The 19,721-nt window shown below is 44.2% G+C and overlaps 1 protein-coding gene across 1 annotated transcript in view; it reads right to left on the reverse strand.

Annotated features, from left to right (window-relative positions):
* The window catches only part of rdh12 (retinol dehydrogenase 12), a 30,107-nt gene extending 10,400 nt beyond the window's left edge, over positions 1-19,707 (reverse strand). Inside the window, exons 1-2 of the mRNA XM_043697962.2 lie at positions 19,558-19,707; positions 3,589-3,707 (exon numbers count right to left, since the gene is read on the reverse strand). Of these exons, the coding sequence (XP_043553897.1) occupies positions 3,589-3,707; positions 19,558-19,634 (196 nt within the window). The 5' untranslated portion in view covers positions 19,635-19,707. The remainder of the gene's footprint in view (positions 1-3,588; positions 3,708-19,557) is intronic.
* Positions 19,708-19,721: the final 14 nt, after the last annotated feature.

A 19,721-nucleotide genomic window follows, 5' to 3' on the forward strand; every position in this document is an offset into this window, starting at 1 on the left:
CTGTCTGTATGGAGTTTGTACATTCTCTTGGTGTTTGTGTGGGTTTCCTCTGGATTCTCTGGTGCTCTGGATTCCTCCCACAGTCCAAAGATTTGCAGGTTAGATGGATTGGCCATGTAAACTGCCCTGTAGTGTCCAGAGATGTATAGGTTAGTTGAATTAGCCATGATGAATGCAGGATTATGGGGATAGGGTGGGATGGCCTTTTGGGGGGGGTTGGGGCTGTCTTGAGGCAAATGCGCTCTTTCTGCACTGTGGGTATTTAATGATTCTGAAAACAAATCATATATTTAGGTAATATGGATTTAGTTCTGTCCTGTATTGAAGTGTGAAAAATATTACTGCAAGGACACATTTTGATAGGTGAGTTGAGGTGGATTTGCTGCTTTCTCTACAGTAGCTGGTTTCTATACCAGAGAGCTCTGCTGGTGTCAGTTTGAAAACCACCTTTGAGAATAAGAGGGAAGGGGGCAAAAAAAGTTAAATGCATAGTTTTAACTGAGAAGGTACAAACATTGTTTTGCTGGTGGTTTAAATTGTTTTTCTAACCGCCTGCATTTAGATAATTTGTTTTTTGTTGTTTTATGTCTTGTGTAGTAAACTTCTGTTGTTGAAGAAACTCTGCAGCGTCATGTTATTGTTTGAGTAACTGACCAAAACTTTTAAAAATCATAATCCATAACATATACTCCAAGATTAGCTTATCTATCTCATGGTTTTAACTGTTAACTTGTGAATGGCTTGAGGATTTGTCACAGTCCACCCTCTCCACCCCCATCCTTGGCTCTCCTGCTTATTCGGTGCATGTTCCCACACTTTGTATGAAAACGACATTCCCATTTTCCCCAATGGCTGAATATAAATGAACAGGCCCAAAAGGCACTGAACTAGACAAGTATTTGAAAAGGAAGACAGTCCTTGAGAGAGTAACTCAAGGGAACTGTCAGTAAAAAGACATGAAATGGTGAAACCTTTTGTATGTGTTTTCACTGTGGAAGACTTAGAAAATTTCTCAAACTTGCTTGAAAATCATGAAGTGAATGAAAGGGGGGTGGGGGGAGAACTTAAAGCAATCACAGACACTGTGGGGAGAAAAGCACTGGGAAAGTTATTTGAGCTAAAGGCTGACAAATCTGAGTTCAGAAGAAGGGAATGTGGTGAGACCACACCCGGAGAATTGTGTGGAGTTTTGGTCTCATTATCTAAGAAAGGATATACTTGTCATTGAGGGAGTGTGGCAGACATTCACCGTATGAGAAGAGATTGGTTCGACTGGGCCTGTATTCACTGGAGTTTAAAAGGATGAGAAGGCATCTGATTGAAACATAAAATTCTAACAGGGCTGGACAGAATAGATGTAGGTTTTCTCTGGTTGGGGCCAGTCTCAGGATATCACGTGGACCATTTTGGACTGAGCTGAGGAAAAGTTACTTCATTCAAAAGGGTAGTGAACTGTAGAATTCTCTAACACAGAAAGCTGTGAAGGCCAAGTCACAATCTATTCAAGAAAGAGAGAGATACATTGCTAGGTTTTAAATACCTCAAAGGTTATAAGAAGAATGCAGGAATAAGGCATTGTGATAAAGGTTTAATCATAATGGTATTGAATGGCAGAGTAGGCTCGAGGACCCATGTGGCCCACTGCTGCTCCTAGTTTGTGTTTTTACAAAGAAAAGAAAAATGGTTAAAGTTTTTCATGCCAGACTGTTGGAGGGTTTACAGTTTAGCCCACCGTGCTACTGGTTTCCTGCTGTATAATGGTTGTGAGGGTCAACCTGTTTGACTCTGCTTTGTCAGCACATCATAAAAGATGATCACTACAATCATTTTAAGGTAGAAAAATGAGAAAAAAAACCTTAACATTTGTTTTTTTTTAAATAGCTCACATCTTGTCCACTATAATACTTTTCAACCCATAATGCATTAACAGAGACAGATAAAAGTCTGGAGCTTTCCTTGACACTTTTGTTTAGAGAGACTAGAACAAACATTTAAATGATGGTAATGTTTCTTCCAGAGGAAATGCAGAATATTTGTATCTTCTCCTCTGTAAAACTCTAAAATTCTTTTTAAAAAACCACTCTTAAAAAAGGAGGGAGAGAGAAAATGGGGAATTATAGGCTGGTTAGCCTGATGTCTTTGGTAGGGAAAATGCTGGAGTCAATTATTAAGGATGTAATAACTGAACATTTGGAAAGTGGTGACAGAATTGGTCAGCATGGATTCACTAAAGGGAAATCCATGCTTGTCAAATCTGCTGGAAGGTTTTGAGGATGTGATTAGTAAACTGGACAAGGGTGAATCAGTAGATGTTGTGCATCAGGACTTTCAAAAGAATTTTGACAAGGTTCCATACAAGAGATTCGTAAGGAAATTAAAGCTCATGGTATCGGAGGTAATGTATCGATATGGATAGAGAACTGGTTGGCAGATAGGAAGCAGAGAATTGGAACGGGTCCTATTCAGAGTGGCAGGCAGTGACGAGTGGGGTTTCGCAGTGTTCAGTGCTGGGACCCCAGCTGTTCACAATATACATTAACAATTTGGACGAAGGAATTGAATGCCATATCTCCAAATTGTGAATGACACTAAGCTGGGTGGCAGTGTGTGCTATGAAGAGGATGCTCAGAGGCTGCAGGGTGACTTGAGCAGACTGGCTGAATAGGCAAATACTTGGCAAATGCAATATAATGTGGCTAAATGTGAAGTTATCCACTTTGGTCACAAAAACAGAAAGGCAGACCACTATTTGAATAGTGGCAGTTTAGGAAAAGGTGAGGTGCAACAGTCTCTGAAGGTTGGCATGAAGGTGCAGCAGGTAGTTAGGAAAGCTAATGGCAAGCTGGCCTTCATAGCAAAAGTATTTGAGTATCGGACTAAGGACTTCTTGCTGCAGTTATACAGGGCCTTGGTGAGGCCACACCTGGAGTATGAAAGAACAGTTTTGGTCTCCTAGTCTGAGGAAGGACATTCTTGCAATTGAGGGAGTCCAGTGAAGATTCACCAGACTGATTCCTGGGATGGCAGGACTGATACATGAGGAAAGAGTGGGCTTGTATTTGCTGGAATTTAGAAGAATTGGGGTGGGAGGAATCTCATAGAAACATATAAAGTCCTGATGGGTCTGGACAGGCTAGTTCGGGAAGAATGTTTTCAATGTGTGTAAGGCCAGAACTAGGGGTCACAGTCTAAGAATAAGAGGTAAGCCATTCAGGACTGAGAGGAGGAAGAATTCTTCACTCTGAGTTGTGAACCTGTGGAAGTCTCTCCTACAGGAAGCTGTTCAGGCCAGTTTGTTAGATTTTTCAAGAGGGAGCTGGACATGGCCCTTGCAGTTAAAGGGAACAAGGGGGTATGGGGAGAGGGCAGAGAAATAGGGAACTGAGATTGCATGATCATCCATGATCATATTGAATGGTGCTGCAGGCTCAAAGTGCCAAATGGCCTACTTCTGCACCTGTTTTCTATGTTTCCGTAACTTCACTGCTTAATGACATTGAATGCATCAGGGTTCATTTGTGCAAACATGTTTGCTGTCACATTCAAGTACTCCTACAAGATAAAAGAATTGCTCAGCAAATACCTTACCTCTCTGTGCCAGTTCCCGTGCTGTTTCCTTTCCAATCCCAGTGTTAGCCCCAGTGATCAAGACAGTTTTTCCATCTAGCCTTGCGTCAGATGTACACACTCCCCCACCAGCACATCTTCTGCAAAACAATTGGAAAGTATGATTTTATTTTGCTTTCCTTGAGTGCTGTTGCCAAAAGTATAAAGCTTTGTCAATTTAACATTCATTTCAACGACCCCAGTGTTACGTTCTATACTGAGACTCCCTACAAAGTGAAATATGACCACAAACCCTCAGAGACTATGAATAAGACAGTTGTCTTATGAGGTGCTTTGGCATGATGCTCTGAGGGGACATCAAATTTGAATAATTGACAATACACTGGGGACAGAGAAAATGAATTGGAATTTTTAACAGTGTAAGCCTGGACTTGATTTGATTAGGCAGGAATGAGTACCGTAGATACTGGGGATTAGAGTCAAGATTAGAGTGGTGCTGGAAAAGCACAGGTCAAGCAGCATTCGAGGAGCAGGAAAATCAATATTTTGGGCTGGAGCCTTTCATCAGGAATAAAGCTGGGAGCCTCGGGGGTGGAGAGATGAATGGGAGGGGCTGGGGGGGGGGAAGGTAGCTAGAGCGCAATAGGTGGATGGAGATGCGGGTAAAGATGATAGGTCGGAGAGGAGGGTGGAGTGGATAGGTGGGAAGGAAGATTGACAGGTAGGACAGGTCATGGGGATGGTGCTGAGCTGGAAGGTTGGAACTGGGATAAGGTAGAGGGAGGGGAAATGAGGAAACTGGTAAAGTCCACATTGTTGCCATGGGGTTGAAGGGTCCTGAGGCGGAAAATGAGGTGTTCTTCCTCCACGCATAGGGTGGTGAGGGAGCGGCGGTGAAGGAGGCCCAGGACCTGCATGTCCTCAGCAGAGTGGGAGGAGAAGTTGAAATGTTCAGCCATGAGGTGGTGGGACTGATTGGTGTCCCGGAGATGTTCTCTGAAGCGCTCTGCGAGAAGGCACCCCTTTTCCCCAGTGTAGAGGAGACCACATCGGGAGCAACATGTCAATAAATGACATGTGGAAGTGCAGGTGAAACTTTGATGGATGTGGAAGGCTCCTTAGGGGCCTTGGACGGAGGTGAGGGGGAGAGATGGGGGAGGTTTTGCAATTCCTGCGGTGGCAGGGGAAAGTGCCAGGAGGGGAGGATGAATTGTTGGGGGTGTGGACCTGACCAGGTAGTCACGGAGGAATGGTCTTTATGGAAAGCGGATAGGGATGTGGAGGGAAATAAATCACTGGTGGTAGGGTCCATTTGGAGGTGGCGGAAATGTCAGCAGATGATGCGATTTATGCGGAGGTTGGTGGGGTGGAAGGTGAGGACTGGTGGGGGTGGGGGGTGGGTGAGTTCCGTCCTTGTTGCAGTTGGAGGGGTTGGGTTCGAGGGCAAGGGTGTGGGCATGGATGAGATGCGTTGGTTTGGATTACCTGAAGAGATCAGTGAGGAATTTTATTTTTCACTTTTTGGTCTAAGAGTTCTTTACCCAGTCATTTGTGGGCACAGTGGTTAGCACTGCTGCCTCACAGCGCCAGAGACCCGTGTTCAGTTCCCGCCTCAGGCGACTGAATGTGTGGAGTTTGCACATTCTTCCCAGTGTCTGCGTGGGTTTCCTCCGGGTGCTCTGGTTTCCTCCCACAATCCAAAAATGTGCAGGTTAGATGAATTTGCCATGCTAAATTGCCCGTAGTGTTAGAAGGGGTAAATGTAGGGGAATGGGTTTGGGTGGGTTTACTTCGGCAGGTCGGTGTGGACGTGTTGGGCGGAAGGGCCTGTTTCCATACTATAACCAATCTAATCTAATCATCTTGCGCCTCCCAGGAGATTGCATTTGGCAGAGTTGAGGGGAAATGTCTTAACATCATGAAGATGTAGGCTTGGACAATAGACATTAGTATTGATAAGTGGTAGTATATTCCTGTCTGCCATCCTAGCATACTTGTCACATATGTCTACCGAACCCTTGTTATATAAATGGCAAGCAAGTGCACCATTTAATGTAAAACTGAGCCCTGGAGATGAGGAAATGGCATATTTAATAATAGATTTCCAGGAGATCACTGGCTGCTAGTGGCTCTCAATTTTCTTCTGGTTTCATAAATCCTTGATAGTTAAGTTAGAAATATTGCTATTCTTTTGGCCCTGCTATTGCCCTGATATAAAATAACTGGCACAGTTATATAATGCTGTTAATTAGAAGAAATTGCCCCAAGGCACTTCACAGGAGCCACATAAAAGGCAGTATCAGGTCAGATGGCCAAAGACTGAGGTGAAAGCGAGGGCTGCAGGTGCTGGAGGTCAGAGTCGAAGAGTGTGGCGCTGAGAAAGCACAGCTGGTCAGGCAGCATCCAAGGAGCAGGAGAATCAGTGTTTCAAGCATAAGCCCTTCATCAGGAATGAAGCTTGTGGCCCAAGGGGTCTGAGAGATAAATGGGAAGGGGTAGGTAGCTGGGAATGAGAAAGTAAAATTAAGGTGGGGGTGAAGGTGATAAGTTGGAGGGGATAGGTGGGAAGGAAGATGGACAGCTAGGACATTTCAAGAGGGTGCCCAGTTGGAGGGCTGGATCTGGGGTAAGATGTGGGAAGGGGAAATGAGGAAACTGGTGGAATCCACATTGAGGTGGAGAGGTATGCAGAGGGTATTCCAAAGCTGAATCATTTTGTAGTAATTTGAATAAAGTCATTAATTTCTGTGCTTAATCTCAGACCTGGCTGTAATTTAATGTGTTGAGGAGCAGCTAGGTTGGCAAAACCAGGCCAGATTTTGCCAATGTGATTAACTCTTAAACTGTTCTCAAAGGCAATTAGGAATGGGCAACAAAGTCCTGCCCTGCCATTGACACCTGTGCCAGCATCCCGTGAAAGAATTAAAAATACAAGGATGGAGAACGGGCTAAAACTTACCATATTTTGGCTAGGTATCAATTTTGTCAACTTTCATGTAGGGTATCTCTCCAAAAGGCCTGATGGAACAATCTTCTCTCTGCTGCTTCATGCTATCTATCTATCTCTGACACTATACCCACCTTTAACCAAGGCTCATGCTCTACCACCCTCACACACCCACTAACTTCAAATGCCCCTTGTGCTACCTAACCACTTGCTTGGAACATCTGACCACCACTTGCATTAGGACTAACAGCTGTGCCATCCACTTCCATCCCACTCAATCCATTCCCTTCTCTCATTCCAGGAGAAAACAGCCCATAGTATGTCCTGCAAGTACAAAGGCAATATCTACAGCGTGTGCAGCCAAGCAGACTGTAAGAAAGGCATTCTAATTCTGGTCTCCCTGTTATAGGAAAGACATTGTTAACCTTTAATGGATGCAGTAAAGATTCACAAGGATGTTGCCATGGTTGGAGAGTTTGAGCTATAGGGAGGGACTGAGTAGCCTGGAGCTGTTTTCCCTGGAGCTTTGGAGGCTGAGAGGTGACCTTATAGAGGTTTATAAAATCATGAGGGGCATGGAAAGGGTGAATAGCAAAGGTCTTTTCCCCAGGGTAGGAGAGACCAAAACTAGAGGACATCAGTTTAAGGTGAGAGGGGCAAACTATAAAATGGACCTAAGGGGCAACTTTTCCACAGTGGGTGATAGGTGTATGGAATGAGCTGCTAAAGAAAAAGTGATGGAGGCTGGTACAATTGCAACATTTAAATGGCATCTGGATGGGTATATGATCAAGAAAGGTTTAGAGGGATATGGGCCCATTGCTGGCAAATGGGTCTACATTAGTTTAGGATATTTAGTCAGCATGGACGATTTGGACTGAAGGGTCTGTTACCATCTCTATGATGGCACCTCGAGAGCAGATGAAGTTTAAAATTGCCAAAACTGCCTCCAGGAACCCTCACTAAGTTAGGTGTGAACTTCTTTGGGGAAGTGTCAGCTGTTTAGGGTCAGTAAAATCTGATGGGTACTGGTCGTAGAGAATTACCAGGAGACGCAGAGAGTTTTCCAAGAGGATGATCTTTTATTTGCAAACAAAAGCACTGACAATCAGGATGCGAATTCTTCATTTCCCCCGAACCTTTTTTTATACCTTTTTGTTATCATGTTTTCTTCAGGCTTATCGGTATGTCCAATTGTGTTAGTCAGGGCTACCTTACTACAGGCATGCCACAAACCAATGATGTTAGTTCATGTTATCTCTCTACTTCTGTCACTTATGGTATTTCCTACTTCAAACTTAGTTCTACTCTACTATATCACAATTAGATATTTACTATCACATCTGCCACAATGGTCTTGAACCTCAGGCTGATTCTGCTAACTGCTGATTAGATATTTGCTGTCACATCCTGCCACAATGGTCTTTTGGCCCAGGCTGGCTCTACTAATTGATGTTGAGACGCCAGTGTTGGACTGGAATGTATAAAGTTAAAAACTGCACAACACCAGTTTCAGTTTACATCACACTGTAAACTTTTGCTATAAATTCTGTGCCTTACAATCTTATTCTCCACAAGCCCCTGATGAAGGAGCAGTGCTCCGAAAGCTAGTGCTTCCAAATAAACCTGTTGGACAATAACCTGGTGTTGTGATTTTTAACTTTCTACTAATTGATGTAGCATTCCATCGATCCTTCACTGTAGTACTTTGATTAATGTAACATTTCACAGACCCCTTGTAACATTGCATCAGTGATCTTTATGCTTTAACCCTTCACACGCCCTTATGTTCTTTATTTTCCATATACCTCACTGCCATGTCACTGCAGCTGGCCAAGACAGAAATTCCCCAGGTGACTGGCATTCGGAGGACTGCCGGAGACCAGGCTCCTGTTCAGCATCAGGTTGGAAAAGGCCCTGAGACGGCAGCAGAGATTTGGTCAGGGCCCACAAGGAGGAACAGAACTGCCTCCCTCAGGGCATTGTGGGTCAACACACAGCAGGTGGATTGCAGAGGTTCAGGAAGGCAGCTCACCATCACCATTTCAAGGGCAACTAGGGACGGCTCATAAATGTTGGCCAGCCAGTGATACCCACGTCCCGCAAGTGAATAAAAGCAAAAGGAGTGGCAGACATAGAGTCATAGAGATGTACAGCATGGAAACAGACCCTTCGGTCCAACCCGTCCATGCCGATCAGATATCCCAACCCAATCTAGTCCCACCTGCCAGCACCTGGCCCACATCCCTCCAAACTCTTCCTATTCATATACCCATCCAAATGCCTCTTAAATGTTGCAATTGTATCAGCCTCCACCACTTCCTCTGGCAGCTCATTCCATACACGTACCACCCTCTGCTGCCCCTTAGGTCTCTTTTATATCTTTCCCCTCTTATCCTAAACCTATGCCCTCTAGTTCTGGACTCCCCGACCCCAGGAAAAAGACTTTGTCCATTTTTCTTATCCATGTCCCTCATAATTTTATAAACCTCTATAAGGTCACCCCTCAGCCTCCGATGCTCCAGGGAAAACAGCCCCAGTCTGTTCAGCCTCTCCCTGTAGCTCAGATCCTCCAACCCTGGCAACATCCTTGTAAATCTTTTCTGAATCCTTTCAACTTTCACAACATCTTTCTGATAGAATATTGCATGCAATTCTGGTTTCCTTCTTAACAGTGGCTTAACCAATGTCCTGTACAGCCGCAACATGACCTCCCAACTCCTGTACTCAATACTCTGACCAATAAAGGAAAGCATACCAATCGCCTTATTCACTATCCTATCTACCTGCGACTCCACTTTCAAGGAGCTATGAAACTGCACTCCAAAGTCGTCTTGTTCAGCAACACGCACTAGGACCTTACCATTAAGTGTATAAGTCCTGCTAAGATTTGCTTTCCCAAAATGCAGCACCTTGCATTTATCTGAACTAAACATCATTTGCCACTTCTCAGCCCATTGGCCCATCTGGTCCAGATCTTGTAATCTGAAGTAACCCTCTTCGCTGTCCACTACACCTCCAATTTTGGTGTCATCTGCAAACTTACTAACTGTACCTCTTATGCTCGCATCCAAATCATTTATGTAAATTACAAAAAGTAGAGGGCTCAGCACCGATCATTGTGGCACTCCGCTGGTCACAGGCCTCCAGTCTGAAAAACAACCCTCCACCACCACCCCCTCTATCTTCTACCTTTGAGCCAGTTCTGTATCCAAATGGATAGTTCTCCCTGTATTCCATGAGACCTAACCTTGCTCACCAGTCTCTCATGGGGAACCTTGTCAAACGCCTTACTGAAGTCCATATAGATCACATCTACTGCTCTGCCCTCATCAATCTTCTTTGTTATTTCTTCAAAGAATTCAATCAAGTTTGTGAGACACGATTTTCCACGCACAAAGCCATGTTGACGATCTCGAATCAGTCCTTGCCTTTCCAAATACATGTACATCCTGTCCCTCAGGATTCCCTCCAACAACTTGCCCACCACCGAGGTCAGGCTCACCAGTCTATAGTTCCCTGGCCTGTCTTACTGCCCTTCTTAAACAGTGGCACCACGTTTGCCAACCTTCAGTCTTCTAGCACCTCACCTGTGACCATCGATGATACAAATATCTCAGCAAGAGGCCCAGCAATCACTTCTCTAGCTTCCCACAGAGTTCTCAGGTACACCTAATCAGGTTCTGGGGATTTATCCACTTTTAATCGTTTCAAGTCATCCAACACTTCCTCCTCTGTAATCTGGACATTTTGCAAGATGTCACCATCTATTTCCCTACAGTCTATATCTTCCATATCCTTTTCCACAGGAAATACTGATGCAAAATATTCATTTAGTATCTCCCCCATTTTCTGTGGCTTCACACAAAGGCTGCCTTGCTGATCTTTGAGGGGCCCTACTCTCTCCCTAGTTACCCTTTTGTCCTTAATATATTTGTAAAAACCCTTTGGATTCTCCTTAATTCTATTTGCCAAAGCTATCTCATGTCCCCGTTTTGCCCTCCTGATTTCCCTCTTCAGTATACTCCTACTTCCTTTATACTTTAAGGATTCACTCGATCTATCCTGTCTATACCTGATATATGCTTCCTTCTTTTTCTTAACCAAACCCTCAGTTTCTTTAGTCATCCAGAATTCCCTATACCTACCAGCCTTCCCTTTCACCCTGACAGGAATATACTTTCTCTGGATTCTTGTTATCTCATTTCTGAAGGCTTCCCATTTTCCAGCTGTCTCTTTACCTGCGAACATCTGCCTCCAATCACCTTTCGAAAGTTCTTGCCTAATACCTTCAAAATCGGCGTTTCTCCAATTTAGAACTTCAACTTTTAGATCTGGTCTATTCCTTTTCCATCATTATTTTAAATCTAATAGAATTAGGGCCGCTGGCCCCAAAATGCTGTCCCACTGACACCTCAGTCACCTGCTCTGCCTTATTTCCCAAGAGTAGGTCAAGTTTTGCACCTTCTCTAGTAGGTACATCCACATACTGAGTCATAAAAAAAGGGTTCTGGGTAATCCAAGATGGAGGATGGGAAAAATTTCTGGCTGTAACAGCTGGTTTTTGGGGTGTTTTCAGTGTTGGAGGTGATTTCCTCGAAATCTAGGAGCAGCAATTACTGTTTTATATGCTGTTGCATTGTTTTGGAACTTTGGAGAAAAAAAACTCAAAACAACAGCAGCTTTAAAAGGGAGAGGAACAGACAAAGGAAACACATGATGAGGTCAGTGGAGGAGAGAGAGAAAGAAACCCACATTGCTAACTGACAATTAGCAGTTACTGCCTTTGCTGTTCAATTCATGTATTGCTGGACGTCGGAGTGCGTCTGGGAAAATTAAAAAAGTGAAATTCACAACTGATTTTGGAGGAACCTGTTTGGAGAGGTTACAGCACAGAAGCAGATATGTGGATTTTAAATGCGGCCTTAAAATAAGTCTGCAGTAGTGAGTAGAGTGGGTTCTTTCTTGATTATGTGTTTTATTGAGTTATTCCTCTTGATTAAACTTAAAATATAAGCCATAAGCATTAATTTAACCTGGAGCAGTGTTTTGCAGAGGAATAAGACAGTGCTATTTTTGGGTCTGTAGAGTGAAAGAATCAAAAATGGTCCTTAAAGTGATATGCGCTTCTTGTCGGATGTGGGAGTTTAGGGAGAGCTTACGGGTTACTGAGGATTATATCTGTAATAAATGCAGTTGGTTGCAAATCCTATCAGATGGAATGGATCAGTTGGAGAGGCAGTTAGAGGCAATGAGGAATTTACAAGAGCAAGGGGATGTGATGGATGGCAGTTATAGGAAGGGGGGGGGGGGGGGGGGGAAGTCTCAGATACGGTCACATAGATGGGTTAACTCCAGGAAAGGTAAGAGAGGTAGGCAGATAGTGCAGGAGTCTTTTGTGGATATACCCATTTCAAACAGGTATGCTGTTTTGGAAAATGTAGGGGGTGATGGATTGTCAGGGGAACGTAGCACAAACAGCCAAATTTCTGGTATTGAGACTGACTGTAATGAGAGGTACAGCGGGTTCCAAGAGATCAATTGTGTTAGGGGACTCTTTAGTCCGAGGTATAGACAGACGTTTCTGTGGCCAGCAGCGAAAATCAGAATTGTGTGTTGCTTCCCTTGTGCCAGGCTCAAGCATGTCTCAGAGAGGGTACAGAATGTTCTCAATGAGGAGAGGGACTAGCAGGAGGTCATTGTACACATTGGAACCAATAACACAGGCAGGGAAAAGGTTTAGATTCTTAAGGGAGATTAGAGACTTGGCAGGAATTTAATAAGAAGGTCCTCAAGAGTAGTAATATCTGGATTACTCCTAGCCAAGATCAAGTGAGGGCAGGCATAGGAGGATAGAGCAGATGAATGCATGGCTGAGGAGCTGGTGTACAGGAGAAGGATTCACATTTTTGGATCATTGGAATCTCCTTTTTGGGGTAGAAGTGACCTGTCACAGGAGGATGGATTGCAGCTAAATTGGAATGGGACTAATATACTGGCAGGGAAATTTGCTCAAGTTGCTCAGGAGGATTTAAACTAGTAAGATGGGGGTGGGGTCGGGTGAGGCCAGGGACCCAGGGAGATAGTGAGGAAAGATTTCAATCTGACACTGGTACAGTTGAGAACAAAGGTGAGTCAAACAGTCAGGGCAGGTAGGGTCAAAGCAGAGAACAAGGTAGGACTGATAAATCAAATTGCACTTATTTCATCACAAGAGGCCTAACAGGGAAGGCAGATGAGCTCAGGGCATGGTTAGGAACATGGGACTGGCCTATCACAGCAATTACAGGAAAATGGCTCAGAGATGGACAGGACTGGCAGCTTAATGTTAGGACAGAAAATTGGCGGGGGAGGTGGTGTTTTTGATAAGGGATAGCATTACACCTGTACTTAAGGAGGATATTTCCAGAAATACATCAAGGGAAATTATTTGGGTGGAAATGAGAAAAAATAGAAAGGGATGATCACCTTATTGGGATTGTATTATAGACCCCCTAATAGTCAGAGGGAAATTGAGAAACAAATTTGTAAGATCTCAGTTATCTGTAAGAATCTGTTGTGGTAGGGGATTTTAACTTTCCAAACATAGACTGGGACTGCCATAGTGTTAAGGGTTTAGGTGGAGAGGAATTTGTTAAGTGTGTACAAGAAAATTTTCTGATGCAATATGTGTATGTACCTACTAGAGAAGGTGCAAAACTTTACCTATTCTTGGGAAATAAGGCAGGGCAGGTGACTGAGGTGTCAGTGGGGCAGCATTTTGGGGCTAGTGACCATAATTCTATTAGATTTAAAATAATGATGGAAAAGGATAGACCAGATCTAAAAGTTGAAGCTCTAAATTGGAGGAAGGCCAATTTTGACGGTATTAGGCAAGAAGTTTCAAAAGCTGATTGGGGGCAGATATTCACAGGTAAAGGTACAGCTGGAAAATGGGAAGCCTTCAGAAATGAGATAGCGAGAATCCAGAGAAAGTATATTCCTGTTAGGGTGAAAGGAAAGGCTGGTAGGTATAGGGAATGTTAGATGACTAAAGAAATTAAGGGTTTGGGTAAGAAAAAGAAGGAAGCATATGTCAGGTATAGACAGGATAGATTGAGTAAATCCTTAGAAGAGTATAAAGGCAGTAGGAGTATACTTAAGAGGGAAATCAGGAGGGCAAAAAAGGGGACATGAGTTGGCAAATCGAGTTAAGGAGAGTCCAAAGGGGATTTACAAATACATTAAAGGACAAAAGAGTAACTAGGGAGAGAATAGGGCCCCTCAAAGATCAGCAAGGCGGCCTTTGTGCGAAGCCACAGAAAGTGGGGGAGTATTTTGCATCAGTATTTACTGTGGAAAAGGACATGGAAGATATAGAATGTAGGGAAATGGATGGTGACACCTTGCAAAAATGTCCATAATACAGAGGAGGAAGTGCTGGATGTCTTGAAACACAAAAGTGGATAAATCCCTAGGACCTGATCAGGTGTACCCTAGAGCTCTGTGGGAAGCTAGAGAAGTGACTGCTGCAGCTCTTGCTGAGGTATTTGTATCAATGATACAAACAGGTGAGGTGCCGGAAGACTGGAGGTTGGCTAATGGGGTGCCACTGTTTAAGAAAGGTTGTAAGGATAAGCCAGGGAACTGTAGACTGGTGAGCCTGATGATGGTGGTGGGCAAGTTGTTGGAGGAATTCCTGAGGGACAGGATGTACATGTATTTGGAAAAGCAAGGACTGATTAGGAATAGTCAACATGACTTTATGCGTGGGAAATCATGTTTTGCAAACTTGACTCAATTTTATGAAGAAGTTACAAAGAGGATTGATGAGGGCAGAGCAGTCGATGTAACCTATATGGACTTCAGCAAGGCATTCGATGAGATTCCCTATGGGAGACTGGTGAGTAAGGTTAGATCTCATGGAATACAGGGAGAACAAGTCTTATTGAATTCTTTGAGGAGGTGACCAAGCATGTGGATGAGGGTAGAGCAGTGGATGTAGTGTACATGGATTTTAGTAAGGCATTTGATAAGGTTCCCCATGATAGGCTTATGCGGAAAGTCAGGAGGCATGGGATAGAGGGAAATTTGGCCAGTTGTATAGAAAACTGGCTAACCGGTCGAAGTCAGAGAGTGGTGGTAGATGGTAAATATTCAGCCTGGAGCCCAGTTACAAGTAGAGTTCCGCAGGGATCAGTCCTGGGTCCTCTCCTGTTTGTAATTTTTATTAATGACTTGGAAGAGGGAATCGAAGGGTGGGTCAGTAAATTTGCAGATGATACGAAGATTGGTGGAGTTGTGGATAGTGAGGGCGGCTGTTGTCGGCTGCAAAGAGACTTAGATATGATGCAGAGCTGGGCTGAGGAGTGGCAGATGGAGTTCAACCCTGTCAAGTCTGAGGTTGTCCACTTTGGAAGGACAAATAAGAATGCAGAATACAGGGTTAACGGTAGGGTTCTTAGTAAGGTGGAGGAGCAGAGGGATCTTGGGGTCTATGTTCACAGATCTTTGAAAGTTGCCACTCAGGTGGATAGAGCTTGTAAGAAGGCCTATGGTGTATTAGCGTTCATTAGCAGAGGAATTGAATTCAAGAGTCCAAGAGTCGTGAAGTGATGTTGCAGCTGTACAGGACCTTGGTTAGGCCACATTTGGAGTACTGTGTGCAGTTCTGGTCGCCTCACCTTAGGGAAGATGTGGAAGTTTTGGAGAGGAAGCAGAGAAGATTTACCAGGATGTTGCCTGGAATGGAGAATAGGTCGTACGAGGATAGGTTGAGAGTGATAGGCCTTTTCTCATTGGAACGGCGAAGGGTGAGGGGTGACTTGATAGAGGTTTAAAAGATGATCAGGGGAATAGGTAGAGTAGACAGTCAGAAACTTTTTCCCCGGGTACAACAGAGTGTTACAAGGGGACATAAATTTAAGGTGAAGGGTGGAGGGTATAGGGGGGATGTCAGGGGTAGGTTCTTTACCCAGAGAGTGTTGGGGGCATGGAATGCGCTGCCTGTGGGAGTGGCAGAGTCAGAATCATTGGCGACCTTTAAGCAGAGTTGGATAGGTACATGGATGGATGGGTGCTTAAGCTAGGACAAATGTTCAGCACAACATCGTGGGCCGAAGGGCCTGTTCTGTGCTGTATTGGTCTATGTTCTAACTAGCCATTTGGATACAGAACTGGCTCAAAGGTAGAAGACAGAGGGTGGTGGTGGAGGGTTTTTTCAGACTGGAGGCCTGAGACCAGTGGAGTGCCACAAGGATCGGTGCTGAGTCCACTACTCTTCTTCATTTATATAAATGATTTGGATGTGAGCATAAGAAGTATAGTTAGTAAGTTTGCAGATTATACCAAAATTGGAGGTGTAGTGGACAGTGAAGAAGGTTACCTCAGATTACAACAGGATCTTGATCAGATGGGCCAATTGGCTGAGAAGTGGCAGATGGAGTTTAATTTAGATAAATGCAAGGTGCTGCATTTTGGGAAAGAAACTCTTACCATTAAGTGTATAACTCTTGCTAAGGTCCTAGGGAGTGTTGCTGAACAAAGAGACCTTGGAGTGCAGGTTCATAGCTCCTTGAAATTGGAGTCGCAGGTAGATAGGATAGTGAAGAAAGCATTTGGTATGCTTTCCTTTATTGGTCAGAGTATTGAGTACAGGAGTTGGGAGGTCATGTTGTGGCTGTACAGGACATTGGTTAGGCCACAATTGGAATATTGCATGCACTTCTGGTCATCTTCCTATCGGAAAGATGTTGTGAAACTTGAAAGGGTTCAGAAAAGATTTACAAGGATGTTGCCAGCGTTGGAGGATTTGAGCTGTAGGGTGAGGTTAAATAGGCTAGGATTGTTTTCCCTGGAGTGTCACAGGCTAAGAGGTGACCTTATAGAGGTTTACAAAATCGTGAGGGGCATGGATTGGATAAATAGACAAAGACTTTTCCCTGGGGTGGGGAGTGCAGAACTAAAGGACATTGGTTTAGGGTGAGAGGGGAAAGATATAAAAGAGACCTAAGAGGCAACTTTTTCACACAGAGGGTGGTATGTGTGAATGAGCTGCCAGAGGAAGTGGTGGAGATTAGTACAATTGCAACATTTAAAAGGCATCTGGATGGGTATATCAATAGGAAGGGTTTGGAGGGATATGGGGCAGGTGCTGATAGGTGGGACTAGATTGGGGTTTGGGATATCTGGTTGGCATGGACGAGTTGGACCGAAGAGTCTGTTTCCGTGCTGTAAATCTCTATGACTATATATGTGGGAAGTAACTGATTTCGTTGCCCAGAGACTGCAGGAGTACAAGTATGCAAAGAGGAACCAGCTGCCCCCATGGATAGAGTGGAGAGAGGACATTGTCAATGTACCTTTAGCCAGAGGAGGAACCACCCACAGGCCCCTCTGCAGTCTCCACTCAGGATACCGGGGAAGAGAGGTAGGCAGGTGCAGAAGTGCATAGACAATTTGGACAGGGACTTGAGATGGTGTGAAGCCTATGGGGTTGACTGACCCGCGAAATCAGAGCTGAAAGATCGCTGTTTGAGGGGCACGTGCTGTCAGCTTCAAGTCCCTTCAAGGGGTGACAGCACTCCATCCATATGGTCCATCCACTGCAGAGAACATGTCTGCAGGTGATCCTTGTACATCACATCACTATGTCTTGTTCACCTCCAAGGCCCAGACATTTCTGACCATTTTATGCAAAGCAAAACCTTTAGCCACTGACGCCAGTGATGTTAAATTAATGTCTCTCCACCTGCACCAGTGATATTGTGTTTCTGGACACCATTTAACTGATGTTCACACTGCATACACAAGGTGCAGCAGCTTCTCAAAACCTCTACTGTCCCCTGGAACGTGCACATGGACTGATGTCTGACCTCTGTAACAGTTCCAATAAGGCTTACGCAGAAACATGAGCAAACAGATTGAGTGTCAATCTCTGCACAATGTAACAAACGTCAATTACAGTGAAATTGTCCCTCGTGCCACCAAAATGCTCTCTAATAGTAATTGAACAGTCTGAACACAGTCCAGACCCCTGAACAATCTTCCCGACAGTATCGGTGACAGCCTCTGGACTGACTGTGACCCACTTGTTGGAGTGCAGAGACATAAATCCCTGACCAACAGCACCTTGACTGGATGTATGGCTGCAACCAAGCCCCTGGAATGATCTCGGAGGCTGCCCTCTGCTGGGGACCCCCCCAACAGACAGCTGCCTCCACAGATATCAAGGAGCACCACTTCTCTTACAACTGCGAGACATGAGAATTTGTTTGCAGCACCTGCAGTGTGTCTGCCATGTAAATGCTGGCATATGGTGTAGGTGCCAACTTTTCGTAGCAATGTAATGTGCAGAAAGATATTTCCCCCCTTAATGAGCAAGGTAAGCTGTCTGGCTTTGTGTCTGTGGTAAGAGGCAAGGGAATGAATGCTGTGAGCATTCAGTTGGTACTAAGTTCACCAGAGATCAGCCCTGAGCTGGGATAATGTGGTGTGCATCCCCCCCAAGGGAGTCCTGAGAGGCCAGCATGTAGTAGGTGTTAGCGTCCATGTGTGTCGGGTGTATACAGCTAAGATAGTGTTGCCAGATGTCCAAGATGGAGGGCTCAGGGGAGTGTGGGGCAACTCATGTCAAGAACTGTTGGCATCTGGTTTCCTTGCAGCAAGGAATGAATATGAAACTGCATATTAATGAGATTTAACAATCATTAATCCCTATTAAAATTCATCTTGCTGCTCCCGAACAAGAATCTCAAAACTGTTTGAAAATGTAACAAATTGCTTCCGACTTCAAGATAGGCCTTGCCTCACTTATCGCACGTTTTTCCCAGATTTCTCATTATGGCCCATGTCATTCAGATTCCTATAAGATTCCACCGACTGTTTCTCTTGCAGCTTGTTATGTAGTTATTTCCAGAACACTGAATATTAAGAGTTCCATGCTACATAATAAATGATGCAGTATTAATAATTTACTGCACAACGCTTTGTACTTTGGAAAGTTAAATACTGCTCTCGCAGAAACGTAAAAAATATACCAAAACGTGTCAGATCTGGCTTTACTTATTCAGTCCAAGATCCCGAGTGGAAGTAGTTGGATTTAAGAATTAAAAAATTAGAGTGGGTAACGCCTTTCACAATCTAAAGAGCAATTGAAATACGTTTCACCTAATGGGGAACTAATCCGAATAAGCAGTGACTGAAAATCAGCTGAAACATCAAGTAGCCAATCAAAAGTAAGAGGTTGCTAAAATCCTTCCCTCAATCTCATGATCTGATCAGTGACAAGTCCAGCCTCCTTCATGCCGTACATTGCAAAGGTATACAATACATAGGGCAACGGTTTCTGTAACAAAATATTAATTGTATACATGACCGCTTTGAAGGGTTTTATTTTTACAAACCAAGTCTTATTCGGGCAGATAGAGAATGAGGTGATGTACTTCAATGCAGCAAATGTTCACCCAAGGAAACAAAAGATGGTAAAAAATACATCGGCAAGTTCAAGCGCAACGATTCCTCAAAAGTACATTATTTTAAAAGTATGCTAATCTACAAAAACTCCATTATTTTGCTTTTTATTTATATAAACCAAGAATTTGCAAAATTATATTCTGTATCGCGTATTAATGTAATATAACAGCTTCCAAAGCCACTGTTGCGAGACAAATTATAACATTTGTTTTGATCAAGGGACTGGAACTAACGTTGTAAAAACAATGACTGCAGATGCTGGAAACCAGATTCTGGATCAGTGGTGCTGGAAGAGCACAGCAATTCAGGCAGCATCCGAGGACAGGCAAAATCGACGTTTCGGGCAAAAGCCCTTCATCAGGAATAAATCAGGCTTTATTCCTGATGAAGGGCTTTTGCCCGAAACGTCGATTTTGCCTGTCCTCGGATGCTGCCTGAATTGCTGTGCTCTTCCAGCACCACTGATCCAGAATCTGGAACTAACGTTGTTAGGTGTCGGCATACCTAGAACATGTATAATTGCACACCATTTACATTTACCTTTGCACAGCAAGCAGGGCTTTGAATTACTCCCTGGGCGAAATACTGACCTGATATAGGGGCCAAACGCTGCCAGAAGAAGGGCAGCGATTGCACAGATCCCAATGATGGTGAATAAGACTGGCATCCTGAGCGAGTGAACTGCAGCATCTTTTCTGCAGGAGAGAGGCTGGAAGCAGAGCTGTCAATCAGGCGCTCCACGGGACCGGATGCG

The sequence above is a fragment of the Chiloscyllium plagiosum genome, unplaced genomic scaffold, assembly GCF_037043375.1.
Source record: "Chiloscyllium plagiosum isolate Xiang-an unplaced genomic scaffold, Cpla_swu_hap1 HiC_scaffold_8, whole genome shotgun sequence".
Lineage (NCBI taxonomy): Eukaryota > Metazoa > Chordata > Chondrichthyes > Orectolobiformes > Hemiscylliidae > Chiloscyllium > Chiloscyllium plagiosum.